At 63.6% G+C, this 15,911-nt stretch overlaps 1 protein-coding gene across 5 annotated transcripts; it reads left to right on the plus strand.

Annotated features, from left to right (window-relative positions):
- The first annotated feature begins 6,047 nt into the window (after positions 1-6,047).
- Positions 6,048-14,435, plus strand: ACP5 (acid phosphatase 5, tartrate resistant). 5 transcript variants are annotated; one of them, XM_030545865.1, is made up of 6 exons: positions 6,048-6,574; positions 6,715-6,972; positions 9,311-9,580; positions 10,166-10,293; positions 12,254-12,599; positions 13,919-14,435. In XM_030545865.1, the coding sequence occupies exons 3-6, from the start codon at positions 9,311-9,313 to the stop codon at positions 14,159-14,161; spliced, it is 987 nt and encodes a 328-aa protein (XP_030401725.1). In that variant the 5' UTR covers positions 6,048-6,574; positions 6,715-6,972; the 3' UTR covers positions 14,162-14,435. The 5 variants fall into 5 exon arrangements, with proteins under 5 accessions (XP_030401725.1, XP_030401722.1, XP_030401724.1 ...); XM_030545862.1 differs by lacking the exon at positions 6,715-6,972; XM_030545864.1 differs by lacking the exon at positions 6,048-6,574 and having other exon boundaries at positions 6,581-6,972.
- Positions 14,436-15,911: the final 1,476 nt, after the last annotated feature.

Below are 15,911 nucleotides of genomic sequence, written 5' to 3' on the forward strand. Positions count from 1 at the left end.
GGCCAGGGAGGGGGCAGTTAGATGTGGTCTGTGGCCAGATTGGATGTTGTGGGTTGTGTAGACTGGGTGTGTGCCTATTGGGTGTCTGTTTTGTAGGGGGTGTTTGCGCGTGTGTGTAGGGGGGTGTACACCCCTAGCAAACTGACACCCCAGGTCCCAAGGAGTTACCTGTGACCACCCCTGGGGCGAGGCCCAGAGGTGTGAAGAGTCTGATGCCCCCTGCTGGGCTTGTCCTGCGTGGGGTGGGGCATGGTGGGGTGGGGCACTCTGCTGTGCCCCCCCTTCCATCATGCACAAGCCCCAAAATTCTTCAGTCCGGGCCTGGGTGAGGCTGGTCTAGGCGACGCTGAGCTGGTGGAGGCTAGGCCAAGGGAGCTTTCCCAGGCCATGCTGAGCCGTGCCTAGCGGGCGAGGGCAGGGCTGGGCCGGGGGAGCTTTCCCAGGCCATGCTGAGCCGTGCCAAGCGGGTGAGGGCAGGGCCGGTCCAGGGGAGCTCTCCCAGGCCACGCTGAGCCGTGCCAAGCGGCCGAGGGCTGGGCCAGGCCGGGGAAGCTCTCCCAGGCTGGTGTGAGCTGTGCTGGGACAGGCCAGTAGAGGCCCCAGCTCTGGGAGGGGAGTGGGGTCTAGTAGTCAGAGTGAGGTGGGGGTCTGGGAGCCAGGGGTCCTGGGTTCTATCCCTGCCTCTGGGTGAGGCTGTGCTGTGCCAGTGAGGATCATGCCCTGCTGGCAGAGCTGTCCCCGGCGTGACGCCCTTTGCAAACGGTCCTGGGATTTCCCCTGCTGGAGGGAGTGAGTCAGGGTGTTGGGCCCCAGCAGTCCCCCGGGGGCCTCCTTGCACCATACCAGCTCTCCCCGCTCCTCCTGTTCTTGTCCTGGCTCTGGGGCCCTGGGCCGAGCTGCCCCCTCCCTAAGGGATCCCAGCTCCCATGGGGAGGGGTTGTTGGCAGGACTCCCTCTCGGGTAAAAAGCCTGCAGATCCCCTTCCCCGGAGGGAGAGATGCCCCAAACCTGACACCCACATCCCCCAGTAGAAAGCCTAGTTCTGGGAGGGGAGTGGGGTCTAGGGGTCAGAGCAGGGGGGCTAGGAGCCAGGACTCCTGAGTTCTATCCCCAGCTGTGGGAGGGCAGGGGGGGTCTGGGAAGGGAGTCTGGGAGGGGAGGGATGTCTAGTGGGTAGGGGGGGTCTGGGAGCCAGGACTCCTGAGTTCTATCCCCAGCTGTGGGAGGGGAGTGGGGCTAGTGGTTAGAGCAGGGGGCTGGAAGCCAGGACTCCCGGGTTCTGTCCCCAGCTCGGGGAGGGCAGGGGGGTCTAGGGGTCAGAGCAGGGGGGCTAGGAGCCAGGACTCATGAGTTCTATCCCGAGCTCGGGGAGGGGAGTGGTGCCTAGTGCGTAGGGCCAGGGCCTGGGAGACGGAATCCCGAGGCCAGTCCCACGCGACGATCCGCAGCAGCGCTGGCCTCATTTGCCCACTGGGGGGCGGTGCTGCTCCTCCTCCAGCAGCAGCTGGGCGCTGTCTGGACGGAACAGCTGCAGTTTCCCACGTGGCCACCGGGGGGAGCCCAGAGCAGAAGTGGGGGGGGGGGCTGTGAGGCTGGGGGGGGGGGGGGGTTGCGGGGGCTCCCAGGGGCTGGCTTTGCAGGGGCGGCAATAGACAGCAGCCACCATCCAGCACCGCGGGGAACCCAGGCTAGCGAAGTGGCCCCACCCCTCGGTGGGGTGGACCCAGCGACAGGCGTATCTGGGGGTTCAGGTTCACCAGGCCCGTGAACCCATCTCATCTGCCCGCCGTCCAGCCCAGGCTCGTCCCGCTCCCCTGGCGTGTGACTCACGACTCTTCCCGCACGGTCACATCCTGCTGCCTCATGTCCGGCCGCCGGTTCTTGTCCCGCTTTCCTCTGTCGCCCCGATTTTCCCAGCTCTGCTTTAAAGCGCCAGGCGGGTCTGCACTGGGGCCGGAGCGGGAACCCACTCACTCTGAAATAACACTGTCAGCACCAAAGCGGGGCCTTCACCGAGCCCACGGCCGTTTCTTGCTTGGGCTCTGGCGATCCGACCGCCATGGCCACGGCCTCCCAGCTCACCGGGGAACCCCCCAGTGCGGACACAGCCCCCAGTGACGGGGTGCGAGTGCGTCTACACTAGAGACGCTGCAGTGCGACCTGGGCTAGTCATTACTGCGGTGCCGACGGGGGCTCTCCTGCGGCTTTGGCTAACCCCGCGCCCTGAGAGGGTGGCCAATGGAGGAATTCGTCTGTCGCCCTAGTGCTGTCTACGCCAGGGGGCTGAGGTCGGTTTCACTCAGTTTTGGGGGGGCGAGAGGGGCTGATGTACGTTTCTGGGGAGCCCAGCCAGCTGGGTCAGTGGCCGTCTCCTTGGCATGGCCACATGGCTCAGGTGGGTGGGTTTTTCACACCCGCCTCACTGGCTTGCTGGCCGGGGCACCCTCTCCCCTAGCCGGGTGGAGCTGATTGATACCAGGCGTTGCAGGGGTGCGGGGGGGCTCAGCACACCCTGCAGGGGCCTGGCCTATGTGTGAATGGCCGGGGGGTGGGGGGGGGTTAGCTGTAGCCCCAGCTTCCCCCTCAGGGTTTCGGTATGAACAGCCTCACACCAGCCACCAGTCTCGGCAAGCCCAAGTGCTGAGACGGCTCCTGCTCCCTTCCTAGCCTTCACCTCGCCCCCTTCCTGGGGCGCCCTCCCAGATGCAAAGGGAGCTCGGCCTTCCCTAGGGGCTGTGCCTCGGCCTTCCCTTGTTCAGGTCTGGATCCATCAGAGGTTCATTAATTCAGGGCAGAGGGCGGGTGTCGCTGAGGGAGGCTTTTGGATTAGTCAGCGCAACATACACCGACTTGCTCTGGCTCCAGGCGGGGAGTGGGGTGGAGAGGCGAGGTGCTGATTCCCCCCAAAAGGCAGGCAGGGGAGCTGCATGGGACCGTGGGTAAGGACCCCCCTTTCGGTGACGGGACACTGGCGGAGCCCTGAACTGGGGCAATTTCTCTCCACTCAGCTGCTTCCCAGCGCTGGGTTCAGCTCCTGGGGGGCAGCCTTGATCCTTGCCTGGTTCTCTTTCAATCTGAGGCCCTGTGTGACCTGGGGGAGGGGGATCTGCCCCAATGGGACTCCCCCAGGGTGAGATGTGCTGGTAGGGCCCCCCCACTCCCCATTTACAGCTGGACAGGGCAGTTACGCTGGGCCGGGGGAGGGGGTGGGTCTAACGATCTCCCCTGCGGAGAGGGCCTGGGGGTGCCGTAACTTTGGCTGGTTTCAGCCAGGCCCTGCCAACAGGGGCCTGTGGGAAGTGGGGAGATCTCTAGGGATCAAGATGTTTGTCTCTTTGAAACTGCACATCCAAATCCTCTCTGGGGAGAGGGAGAGGATCTAACCACTAGGTCCCACTCCACCCCCTCCCAGAGCTGGGGATAGAACCCAGGAGTCCTGGCTCCCAGCCCCCCTCCCAGAGCCGGGGATAGAAAGAACCTGGATCTCATTGCCCTCCCCACTAGACCATGCTGCCCCTCTTACATGGCAGTGGTGGGAGGGAGGCCAGACTAGTGAGGGGTCAGGCTGGGTTCGGTGGCATCCCCCCGCCTGGCTTTGCTCTGGAATTAACCTCTGGGAGGCCTCACTGTGTACGGCCCCACAGCATCAACAGGCCTTTGACCTGCCCTGGCATGTGATCCAGCCCTTCCGTTCCCCAGCCGCATGCAGCTGACTCAGGAGTGGGGACCTCTCTGGCCTGCGCAGGGTGGGGCCTGAGGCCAGCCTGGAAGGCCTAGGTGCGGGGAGAGCCCTGCCTTGGGGGGCTGGAAATCTGAGGGGAGCAGGAGGGAGACGAGGTCTTGTGTTTACAGCAGGGGGGGATGGGAGCCAGGACTCCTGGGTTTTCTCCACAGCTCTGGGAAGGCAGTGGGCTGTAGTGGTTAGAGCAGAGGGGCTGGGAGCTAGGACTCCACAGCTCTGGGAAGGCAGTGGGGTGTAGTGGTTAGAGCAGAGGGGCTGGGAGCCAGGACTCCACAGCTCTGGGAAGGCAGTGGGGTGTAGTGGTTAGAGCAGAGGGGCTGGGAGCCAGGACTCCTGGGTTCTCTCCACAGCTCTGGGAAGGCAGTGGGTTGTAGTGGTTAGAGCAGAGGGGCTGGGAGCCAGGACTCCCAGGTCTATCCCCAACTCCGAGAGGAGAATGCGGTGTAGTGGTTAGAGCAGCGGGCTGGGAAGCACCTTCCCTCTCCAGAATTGTATTTAGCCAGATGGAATTCTCCCTGCGCTGACGCATCCTCCCCGAGCCACCTTGGTTTCCTCCCTGCCAGCAGCTGGGTGGGCGGAATCGTCTGATCTCGCAGGAGCCGGGTTATTCCGGGCTTGCAGCTTCCTATAAATAGTCTGGAGAGGCTGCTGAGCTCTGCAGTGTCATAACTCCACGGGGCGCCTCAAATGTGCCAGGCGACAGAACTGCCTGGGAACGGAACCCAGGAGTCCTGGCTCCCAGCCCCCGCTCTGCCCTCTAGGCCCCGCTCTCTATGCCAGAGCCAGGGACAAAACCGAGTCCTGACTCCTGCTCCCGGCCATGCTAACCCGTGTCGCTGCCACACTGGGCGGGAAGGGCTCGGCACAGAGAATCCTGGTCGTTTGGTAGCGCAGAGACCCATGAACTCAACGTGCACAGCGGGTTCATTCAATGAGTATTTAGTGCTGGCTCTGGAGGGCAGGGAGGGGGATGTAGTGGTTACCGTGGGGGGATAGGAGTCAGGACTCCTGGGTTCTCTCCCCAGCTCATACAGGAGCAGCAGGGAGAATTCACTCCCCCCCCGCCGCCCCCAGTACTGACTAACCCTACCCGATGTGCCCCAGCCTGGCTGCAGGACCCCCTCTGGGGCAGAGAGGCTGAGTTTCCACTCCCTCAGTTTCCCCAGCCCCTCCCCACTTTCCATCCCAGGTCCCACTTTCCGTGTCTGAATCTCTGCAGCGAATCCTGGATTAGCAGGCGCAGCCGGGGGCAGGCTGGAACATTGACTCAGATCAACGGGATTTCAGGGGCGTCTCTCGGGTGACCCTGAGCAGCTGATGCTTTCTGATTATCCCAGCTTGCCCTCTGGGCTGCGACTCCTTGCAGCTGGGCTAGCGTCTGGGGCCAGCTGGCCAGCGGCTTTCTGGATCTTGGTGCCAGGAGGGCGGCTGGCTGTCCCTGGGGCAGCAGATCAGCTGCAGCTTGGACGTAGGTACATGGTGAAGGACGCTGGGCACTGGAGGGAGGATGGAGCCTCCTGGCTGGGCCCCATGTCACCTGGGCAAGGACACCTTTGCCCCGTGTCTCAGACTGCGCCAGGCACGTGCTCCGGCATCCCCATGACACCCTCCCCATCAGGGGTGTAGTTTGGGTGAGGGGTGGGGGCACCATCCCCCCAAATTGCAGGTCTCAGGCAGGCGTGGAATCTGTCCCCCTATGCGCAGCCCCATTGGCCTGACTGGAGCTGCTCCCCCAATACAGAACTGGGCCTATGCTCACTCAGGCGCCGGGGGATCGACCTCTCGGGGCACTGGATCCAGACAGGAGCCCCCTGATCACTAGCCTGGGGGGTTGGCCAGGCGCCGTGAGAGAACCCCCCCTGGGCCAGGTAGCTCTGCCAGAGCCCCTCAATCCCAACCCACAGCCCTTTGCTATTCCAGCCCTGGCTCCCCCTCAACCCTCACCCTTAGCCCTGTGGTGCCCCTCACTCCTGACCTGCAGCCCCCTGCTAGCTCAGCACTGGGCTCCCCCCCCAGCTCTGCCGGTGCCCCTCACTCCTGACTTGCAGCCCCTGCTAGCCCAGCCCTGGGCTCCCCCCCAGCTCTGCCAGTGCCCCTCACTCCCGACCCGCAGCCCCTGCTAGCCCAGCCCTGGGCCCCCCCCCAGCCCTGCCGGTGCCTCTCACTCCCAACCTGCAGCCCCCTGCTAGCCCAGCCCTGGGCTCCCCCTCAGCCCTGCAGGTGCCCCTCACTCCTGACCCGCAGCCCCTGCTAGCCGAGCCCTGGGCTCCAGCTGCATCAGCTCTGCCTGGGCCCCTCAATCCTGGCCCACAGCACCCGGCTATTCCAGCCCTGGGCCTCAGGTTGACTTTAGCTTCCACGCAGCCCAGGGTTGCTGGGTGGGGCCAGGCGCGGCAGGGTTCAGTGTCTGGCTTGTATTTAGCTTCCTAATCTGCCGGGGCGTGATTGAAGGGTGCACTGCAGCGTGACTCGAACTGCGGCTGGTTATGGTCGGTCGCGTCACATGACTGTGGGGGGAAGGAGCTGTGGGTCATCGGGCAGCCGTTTCTCCATCACACTCTTAATAATCAACTTTGCGGCTCGGAGCCGCATCTGACACGTGCAGGGAGGGAGAGAGACACAGTCGCTCAACTCCCCTCCACCCCCCCCAATCCAAGTTCCCCTTTTCAGGGCCTGATAAAATGTCCCCGTTGGCGCAGCGTCCTCAGTGGCGACCGGCCGGCTCGCAGTTGGCACCCGGAGGGCTCCCCGACGGCGGGCGGGGGCATCGCTGAGACTGAAGCCCTGACAGCGCCACCCTCCCCTCAGCGCCCGGCGGTGAAACTGACCAGCGTAAGTGACACCCCTTTTCCAGCTTCATCGACGTTGCACCTGGCAGCCTCTTCCCAGCCCCCGCCCGGGGCTCTGCTTCTGTCTCCTTTGCATTTTCTGTCTTCTTCACCTGTTTCCTGATTCGCCCTCTTCCTGTTCAGCGATGGAGGCGCCTTGGCCTTGTCGCAGCTCCAGCCCGCAGCCATCCTGACACGCCAGAGGTGTAGCAGCGCCGCTGCGTGGGCTAGCAGGCCATCACCACGGCATCTAGGCTCCTTCCATGTCACATCGATGGCAGTTCCCAAGGCCCTGGTTCCTGGCACTTTGCGGGCTCAACCCTCTGGCGTGGGGCAGGTTTTTATGAAATCTGTATTGGATCGGACCCACCCCAGGCTACTGGGCTGCTAGATTTTCTGCAGGTGGGAATTTTTGGTAAACTCCAGCACATTTGAGTGTGAACGGGCCGGAGATGGGCTGGGACTGCACAGTTCTGGTCCAGTGCTGGCCTGGGAGCAACCCCAGCAATCCGGGGGTGCTGGGAGGAGACGACCTAGCGGGCAGGACACTAGGCTGCGAGGCAGGACTCCTGGGATCTTTCTCCTGGCTCTGTCACGTCCCTGCTCTGTGCCTGTTTCCCTGCCCCTCTTTTAGCTACTTAGGTTGCAGGTTCTTCAGGCTGGGGCCAGACTCTCTGCCAGGAGCCTGTACAGCACCTGGCACAAGGGGCCCTGATCCTGGTCGGGGTCTGGGCAGCGCCTGGCACAAGGGGGGCCCTGATCCTGGTTGGGGTCTGGGCAGCGCCCGGCACAAGGGGGCCCTGATCTCGGTCGGGGTCTGGGCAGCACCCGGCACAACGGGGCCCTGATCTCGGTCGGGGTCTGGGCAGCGCCCGGCACAACGGGGCCCTGATCTCGGTCGGGGTCTGGGCAGCGCCCGGCACAACGGGGCCCTGATCCGGTTGGGGTCTGGGCAGCGCCCGGCACAACGGGGCCCTGATCTCGGTCGGGGTCTGGGCAGCGCCCGGCACAACGGGGCCCTGATCTCGGTCGGGGTCTGGGCAGCGCCCGGCACAACGGGGCCCTGATCCGGTCGGGGTCTGGGCAGCGCCCGGCACAATGGGGCCCTGATCCGGTCGGGGTCTGGGCAGCGCCCGGCACAACGGGGCCCTGATCTCGGTCGGGGTCTGGGCAGCGCCTGGCACAATGGGGCCCTGATCTCGGTCAGGGTCTGGGCAGCGCCTGGCACAAGGGAGGCCCTGATCCTGGTTGGGGTCTGGGCAGCGCCCGACACAATGCGGCCCTGATCTGGTCGGTGTCTGGGCAGCGCCCGGCACAACAGGGCCCTGATCCGGTCGGGGTCTGGGCGGCGCCTGGCACAATGGGGGCCCTGATCCCATTTGAGATCTGGGCAGTGCCAGGCACGACAAGGCCCCCAGTCTTGGTCAGGGTGTGAAACGCAAACGATGTTTAATGTAAACCGGGGGGGGGTGGGTGCTGGGGGTGGCTGTTTTCACGAGTGTCTGTCAGTTTTGGGGTGCTGGCTCCTGCAGCTGCCAGGCGCCCTGGGCAAAGCGCAGTTTCCTATCTGACCTCGCTGCTGAGCCTGACTCCCCCTGACTCCGTCCCCCACCCCCGCCCGGGGCTGGAGTGGGGCCAGGAGATGGCTGCATCCCTGCAGTTTGGGTGGAGACACTCTGCAAAGACCCACCTTCCCCAGAGCAACTGAGCACCCCCGCCCCTTAACCCTCTGTCTCCCGGAGGCTTGGACAATGGGCTTCGGGGCAGGCTCTGAAGGGGGCTGAGCTGCTCAGCCGTCCCCACCCTCCTCCTCCTGTGTCTGGGCCTAACCGATTACGTGCAGCAGGGCGGGGGCTGCAGAGGGGGCGCAGCCCGCCCGGAGCTGCACTGCTTAGGCTGAGTGCAGGGCAGGAGGCCTGGGTGGTTTCACTCCCTCCATTCCGCATCTGTGGCCCTAACTAAAGAGGTGATTTGAACTGGTTTCGTTACGCTGGTCCGGTTCCAGTGTGGACGCTCGGATTTCGACTGGGAACAGGTCTGAGTTAAACCGAAATAAACCCGGCTCCAGCTGAAAAGGGGCCCCTACGCTGGGTTCAAACCTGGTCCGGCCTCAGGTGAGCTGAGAGCGCACGGAATCTGCAGCTTTCTCACCTGAGAGAGTCCCTGCCCCTGGAGACTGGGTGGAAGGGGAAACTGAGGCACATAGCGGGGAAGGGACTTGCACAAGATTGCGTAGGGAGTCAGTGGCAAAGCTGGGAATAGAACCCAGGAGTCCTGGCTTCCACTTCCCGGCTGTAGACACAAGAGTGGTGTTGAGAACCCAGGAGTCTTTGCTCTCATCCATCTTCTAATCACCGAAACACACTCCCATTCTGGAACTTGGAATCGAACCCAGGCGTCCTGGCTCCCAGCGCCCCCTGTTCCAACCCACTAGACCCAACCCCCGTCCCAGAGCTGGGATAGAACCCAGGAGTCCTGGCTCCCAGCGCCACCTGTTCCAACCCACTAGACCCAACCCCCGTCCCAGAGCTGGGATAGAACCCAGGCGTCCTGGCTCCCAGCGCCCCCTGTTCCAACCCACTAGACCCAACCCCGGTCCCAGAGCTGGGCTAGAACCCAGGAGTCCTGGCTCATTCCTTGCCCTGACCTGCCTCCCTTGCTGGGACTGGGTTCAAGGCTTTGGCCCAGAGCAGGGTACCTCCTGTTGCTTGTGGCTGCATCTCCCCCCCTCTCCCCACAGATGGCGGGTTACCTGTGTCTCGCCGCGCTCCTCCTGGCGGCTCTGCCGACCCGCTACGCCAGCCCACTCTCCTCCGGCTCCTCCCTGCGCTTCATCGCCCTGGGGGACTGGGGCGGGGTGTCCAATCCCCCCTTCCACACGGCGCGCGAGGTGGCCACAGCCAAGGAGATGGGCCGCACGGTGGCAGCGCTGGGCGCGGACTTCATCCTGTCTCTCGGGGACAACTTCTACTACAACGGGGTGCGGGACGTCAACGACAAGAGGTTCCAGGTAGGGAGTCCTTGGGGTCCCCCCCCACCACACAGGGACTGGGATCCCGCGCTTGGTTTTGCAAGGATCCCTCATCCTGAGCTGAGATGCGGCTGCCTCTGGGGTGGGGCGCGGGGGCTGTTTATACAGGGATCCCTTGCCCTGCACTGAACGGTATCTGCCCCTGGGGTAGGGGATGGCAGCTATTTAACTGCACACAACCCTTGAGTTTAGGGCCAGGGAGACTCCTATCTCCACTGGCAACTGCAGGATGAATCTTGGGGTGTCACTACACTGCTGCACCCCTTTACTGGAGGTGGCACCCCTGTGTGGCCCTGGCAGGATGCACACGTCAACCAAGCCAGGAAACCAGCTAGCGGGAGCCCCCTGACTGCAGTGGTGGGCGTGGGTGCGTTGGGGGTAATGGCACGTGAGGGGTAAATCTCTTTCTGGTTCCCCCCACCACTGGGGAATGACTGGGTTCCCAATAACAGCCATGAGTGAGATTCTTCTCCCTGCCCAGTGAGGGCAGCGCCGGGGCGGGGAAGGCCTGGCAGGCGCAGCCAGATGTGAACACGTTCTCTGCCCACCCCTCTCTCGGGGCAGGACACCTTTGAGGCCGTGTTCAAGGCGCAGCCGCTGCGCAAGGTGCCGTGGTACGTGGTGGCCGGGAACCACGACCACTCGGGGAACGTCTCGGCTCAGATCGCCTACAGCAAGGTCTCCAAGCGTTGGTAAGGGCCCCCCGCAGCCGCCCAACTCTCCTGCATCCTGCTGTCGGGGCTCAGAGGGGTGGGGGTTGGATCACCTTCTAAACCAGAAGCCCCCTGCTAGCCCAGCCCTGGGCTCCCCCCAGCCCTGCCAGTGCCCCTCACTCCCGAGCCACAGCCCCCTGCTAGCCCAGCCCAGGGCTCCCCTGCAGCCCTGCCGGTGCCCCTCACTCCTGACCCGCAGCCCCCTGCTAGCCCAGCCCTGGGCTCCCCTGCAGCCCTGCCAGTGCCCCTCACTCCTGACCCGCAGCCCCCTGCTAGCCTAGCCCTGGGCCCCCCCGCAGCCCTGCTGGTGCCCCTCACTCCTGACCCGCAGCCCCCAGCTCTCCCAGCCCTGGGCTCCCCTCAGCTCTGATGGTGTCCCTCACTCCCAACCCGCAGCCCTTGCTAGCTTGGCCTGGGGCTCCCCTGCAGCTCTGCCGGTGCCCCTCACACCTGACCCGCAGCCCCTGCTATCCCATCCCTGGGCTCCCCCCCCCCAGTTCTGCCGGTGCCCCTCACTCCCAACCCGCAGCCCCTGCTAGCCCAGTCCCTGGGCTCCCCCCCAGTTCTGCCAGTGCCCCTCACTCCCAACCCGCAGCCCCTGCTAGCCCAGTCCCTGGGCTTCCCCCCCACTCTGCCGGTGCCCCTCACTCCCGACCCGCAGCCCCTGCTATCCCATCCCTGGGCTCCCCCCCCCCAGTTCTGCCGGTGCCCCTCACTCCCAACCCGCAGCCCCTGCTAGCCCAGTCCCTGGGCTTCCCCCCCACTCTGCCGGTGCCCCTCACTCCCGACCCGCAGCCCCTGCTAGCCCAGTCCCGGGCTCCCCTCAGCTCTGCCGGTGCCCCTCACTCCTGGCCCGCTATCACGGGGTCCCCAGGCGATGCTCTGGAACAGCTCCCCACCAAGCCAGGCAGGACTTTGGGGAGCCTCCTCTCCCTTGGAGCAGACTTGTTCAGGGCAAGAAGCTCACACGGCTTCACCTCCTGGGTCTCTCCTTGGAGTATTCAGCATCCTCTGCCCCTCCGTGCGCTTCCCACAGCGAGTCCCCCCCAGCGGGGTCCTGGGGAAGCCACAGGGCCCTGCACCCCCACTTTGCAGTCAGACGTGACTCTCGGCCAGCCAGTAACACAGAGGTTTATTCGATGACAGGAACAGGGTCTAAAACAGAGCTTGTGGGTACAGCAAACCGGACCCCTCGGCCAGGTCCATTCTGGGGGGCAGTGAGCCAGACCCCCCACGTCTGCACTTCACTCCTCAACCCCAGCCAGCTCCAGACTAACAACCCCTCCCAGCCCCTCCTCTGCTCAGCTCCTCTCCCGGGCCAGGAGGTCACCTGATCCCTTTGTCTCCAACACCTTCAGCTGGCACCTTTGCAGAGGAGGGGCCCAGGCCATCAGTTGCTAGGAGACAGAGTGTCAGGAATTTAGGTGCACTGGCCCTTTGCTCTGCCAGATACTTAAGAACTGCCATGGGGACACTGAGGCACCAATACAGTATTCAGAGAAAACATTAAGAACATTCCCAGTTCGTCACATTGGCCCTGGGCTCCCCTCAGCTCTCCCAGTGCCCCGCACTCCTGACCTGCAGCCCCTGCTAGCCCGGCTCCGGGCTCCCCCCAGCTCTGCTGGTGCCCCTCACTCCTGACCCGCAGCCCCTGCTAGCCCAGCCCCGGGCTCCCCCCAGCTCTGCTGGTGCCCCTCACTCCTGACCCGCAGCCCGTGCTAGCCCAGCCCCGGGCTCCCCCCAGCTCTGCTGGTGCCCCTCACTCCTGACCCGCAGCCCCTGCTAGCCCGGCCCTGGGCTCCCCTCAGCTCTGCTGGTGCCCCTCACTCCTGACCCGCAGCCCCCAGGCTGATCCAGGAGACTGCGGGGGGCAGGGTGGGGGTGTGTGGAGACCAGCTCTAGTTTAACATTTGACACCCTTCCCCTCTCCGTTCTGCAGGAACTTCCCCAACTACTACTACAGGCTGAAGTTCAAGGTTCCCCAGAGCAACGCCACGGTGGCTCTGCTCATGATCGACACAGTCACCCTGTGCGGGAACTCGGACGACTTCCAGAGCCAGCAGCCCCAGCAGCCCCGGGACGTGGGGCTGGCCCGCAGCCAGCTGGCCTGGCTTCGCAAGCAGATGGCTGCCTCCCAGGATGACTACCTGCTGGTGGCCGGCCACTACCCGGTGTGGTCAGTGGCTGAACACGGCCCCACGCATTGCCTGGTCAAGCACCTGCAGCCACTGCTGCTCAAATACGAGGCCACTGCCTACCTGTGCGGCCACGATCACAACCTGCAGGTAAGGGGGGTGAGCACTGGGGCAAGGTTGTCCCCTCTGGTCTATCCCACAGGGCTCTGAGCACCCCTGCTAGGGAGCTGTCCATCAACTCCCTGCTAGCCCATTGCACCCCGCCCCAGCCACCCTGCACTTCTGGCTGAGACTCAGCCAAGGGTGTAAGTCAACAGCAAAGCTGGGATAAACCCAGGAGTCCTGACTCCCAGACCCCCACTCCTCTCCCAGAGCAGGGAATAGAACCCAGGAGTCCTGACTCCCAGCCCCCACTCCCCTCCCAGAGCGGGGAATATAACCCAGGAGTCCTGATTACCAGCCCCCACTCCCCTCCCAGAGCAGGGAATAGAACCCAGGAGTCCTGATTCCCAGACCCCCACTCCCCTCCCAGAGCGGGGAATAGAACCCAGGAGTCCTGATTCCCAGACCCCCACTCCCCTCCCAGAGCAGGGAATAGAACCCAGGAGTCCTGACTCCCAGACCCCCACTCCTCTCCCAGAGCAGGGAATAGAACCCAGGAGTCCTGACTCCCAGACCCCATTCCCCTCCCAGAGCGGGGAATATAACCCAGGAGTCCTGACTCCCAGACCCCCACTCCCCTCCCAGAGCAGGGAATAGAACCCAGGAGTCCTGATTCCCAGCCCCCACTCCCCTCCCAGAGCGGGGAATATAACCCAGGAGTCCTGATTCCCAGCCCCCACTCCCCTCCCAGAGCAGGGAATAGAACCCAGGAGTCCTGACTCCCAGCCCCCAATCCCCTCCCAGAGTGGGGAATAGAACCCAGGAGGCCTGATTCCCAGCCCCCACTCCCCTCCTAGAGCAGGGAATAGAACCCAGGAGTCCTGATTCCCAGCCCCCACTCCCCTCCCAGAGCAGGGAATAGAACCCAGGAGTCCTGATTCCCAGCCCCCACTCCCCTCCCAGAGCAGGGAATAGAACCCAGGAGTCCTGACTCCCAGCCCCCAATCCCCTCCCAGAGCGGGGAATAGAACCCAGGAGGCCTGATTCCCAGCCCCCAATCCCCTCCTAGAGCGGGGAATAGGACCCAGGAGTCCTGATTCCCAGCCCCCACTCCCCTCCCAGAGCGGGGAATAGAACCCAGGAGGCCTGATTCCCGGCCCCCACTCCCCTCCCAGAACGGGGAATAGAACCGAGGAGTCCTGACTCCCAGCCCCCACTCCCCTCCCAGAACGGGGAATAGAACCCAGGAGTCCTGACTCCCAGCCCCCCCGGTGCGAGCAGGCTGGCTGCGGGACGGGAGCAGGGGAGCACGCAGGCAGCGGGAGCATGGATCTGCTGTGACCCCCGCCCCCATCTTCCCCAACCAGTACCTGCAGGACAAGGCTGGCGTGGGCTACGTGCTGAGCGGGGCTGGCAACTTCATGGAGAACTCGCAGAAGCACTATCACAAGGTGCCCGAGGGCTACCTGCGCTTCTTCTACGCCGAGCCGGCGTCCCTGGGCGGCTTCGCCTACGTGGAGATCGACGGCAAGGAGATGAGCGTCACCTACATTGAGGCCAGCGGGAAGTCCCTGTACAAGACCTCCCTGCCCCGGAGGAGCCATCGCTGAGACCCCTCCGTGTGCACCGATCTAGGAGGGCGCAGGAAGTGGGGGTTCAGAGCTCTCTCCTCTTTCGTTTAGGGCTGAGGGAACTGCTGCGGGGGGCACTGAAGCTGGCTGATTTTTAAGGCTCCTGCTTCTGATCCCTGGGGGAATCCTCCCCTTGCCCTCTGTAGCCCCCAGGGTGCCCCCCTAGGCTTTGCAAACACCTCCTCCCCTGCACCCACTAGCTGGCTGGAGAAGCCCCCCCAGTTCTTTGTCTGATCCCCTCTTCCCTCCTCACTAGATCACTCCAGCCCCCTTGGACCCCCCCGAGATCCGGGTTTGACTCCTGGCTGTGCCAGAGTCCCCTGAGCGACCTCGTCTTCCTCTCTTTAGGCACCAGCTAACGGCCCTTTCATGCTCCCCCCTTGGCCTGCCGAGGCTGTAAATTCCTTGGGGGCTGCAATACCCTTCCCTAACAACCACTGCGCTCAGGAGAGCTAGTCCCTCGCCCCGCCACCTGGGGGCGCTACGCCCTTCCTCCCCCTTCTCAGGTGCAAACTCCTCGGAGCCACCTGCTGTGGCTGGGAAGCTGATTATTATTTTTTCCTCTTGCTGACCCGTAAACTGTGTTGTGCCAGACGAGGACTCAGCACTGGCCGAGTCTGAGCTCGTGCTGGTGTTTGCGTTTTCTGAGATGATTGTTTTTAACCCTCATATACGGACCGGTCCTGTGTGCTTCCTCCCCGTCTACAGTTAACAAGGGGCGTGCGATCCCCATGTGTCTGTCAAAGACTTTTCAGCTCTGGAGAAACGTCTCCTTTACCCTCTGCAGTATTGCACCTGTGATCTGCTGCTCCCTGAAGGGAACAGAGTCTTCTAAGTGATTTTCTTGGGACTATTTTCAATAAATTATATTTAAAAAAGTCCGATGGTTTTTCTCTCACCAAACCGGAGTCCACATCCTGCGATGACACGTTTTCACATCGGGGAAACTGAGGGGAAGACTGTGCAGGACGGTTGCTCAGCTCTGCCGATGCCCCTCATTCCCGAACTGCAACCCCCTTGCTGCCCGGGCTCACACAGGCGGAGCTCTGCCAGTGCCACACACAAACGGTCCTGACCCCTAGCCCCCTGCTCCTGGGCTCCCCTGCCAAAGCCCCTCAGTCCTGACCTGTATTTCCCCATTCTTCCAGCCCTGCGTTTCCTCCATGCACACAGCTCTGGTGGTGCCCCTCAATCCCAGCCCACATTCCTCTTCCAGCCCTAAGGTCCCCACCAGCTCTGCCAATGCCCCTCCACCTTGGCCCTCAGCCAGCCCCTCCTATTCCAGCCCTGCACTTGAAGCTCTGCTGATGCTCCTCAGCCCCGACCCACAGCCCCCCTGCTCTTGCAGGCTCATCGAGATATTGCCCGTACTCCTAAGACACCAGGCACTATAGTAGCTAGGTACTGCTATCGGTATCTCTCCTAGCCGGGGTCCAGGAATGATGATCCACGTGATGGTTTTGTGATGTGCAGGCTGCTTTCCTGACCAGACCCCACTTCCTTGGCGCTTGCCAAGAAATCTCACCTGAACCAAACTCTACTGCATTTTCCCTGGCAAACATCCACCCACAATGAGGGCACCTGCCTCAAGAATCAACCCCCGGCAGGTGGTCAGGGAAAGAACATATGGAAATTCCCCATGGATCAGTCAGTGGCTGGGAACCAAATCTGGGGGGGACAGAATGCTGCCTACTCATCTTTAACACCCCCCTTTTACCCCTCTGCTAGG

Source organism: Gopherus evgoodei, unplaced genomic scaffold, assembly GCF_007399415.2.
Source record: "Gopherus evgoodei ecotype Sinaloan lineage unplaced genomic scaffold, rGopEvg1_v1.p scaffold_40_arrow_ctg1, whole genome shotgun sequence".
Classification (NCBI taxonomy): Eukaryota; Metazoa; Chordata; order Testudines; family Testudinidae; genus Gopherus; species Gopherus evgoodei.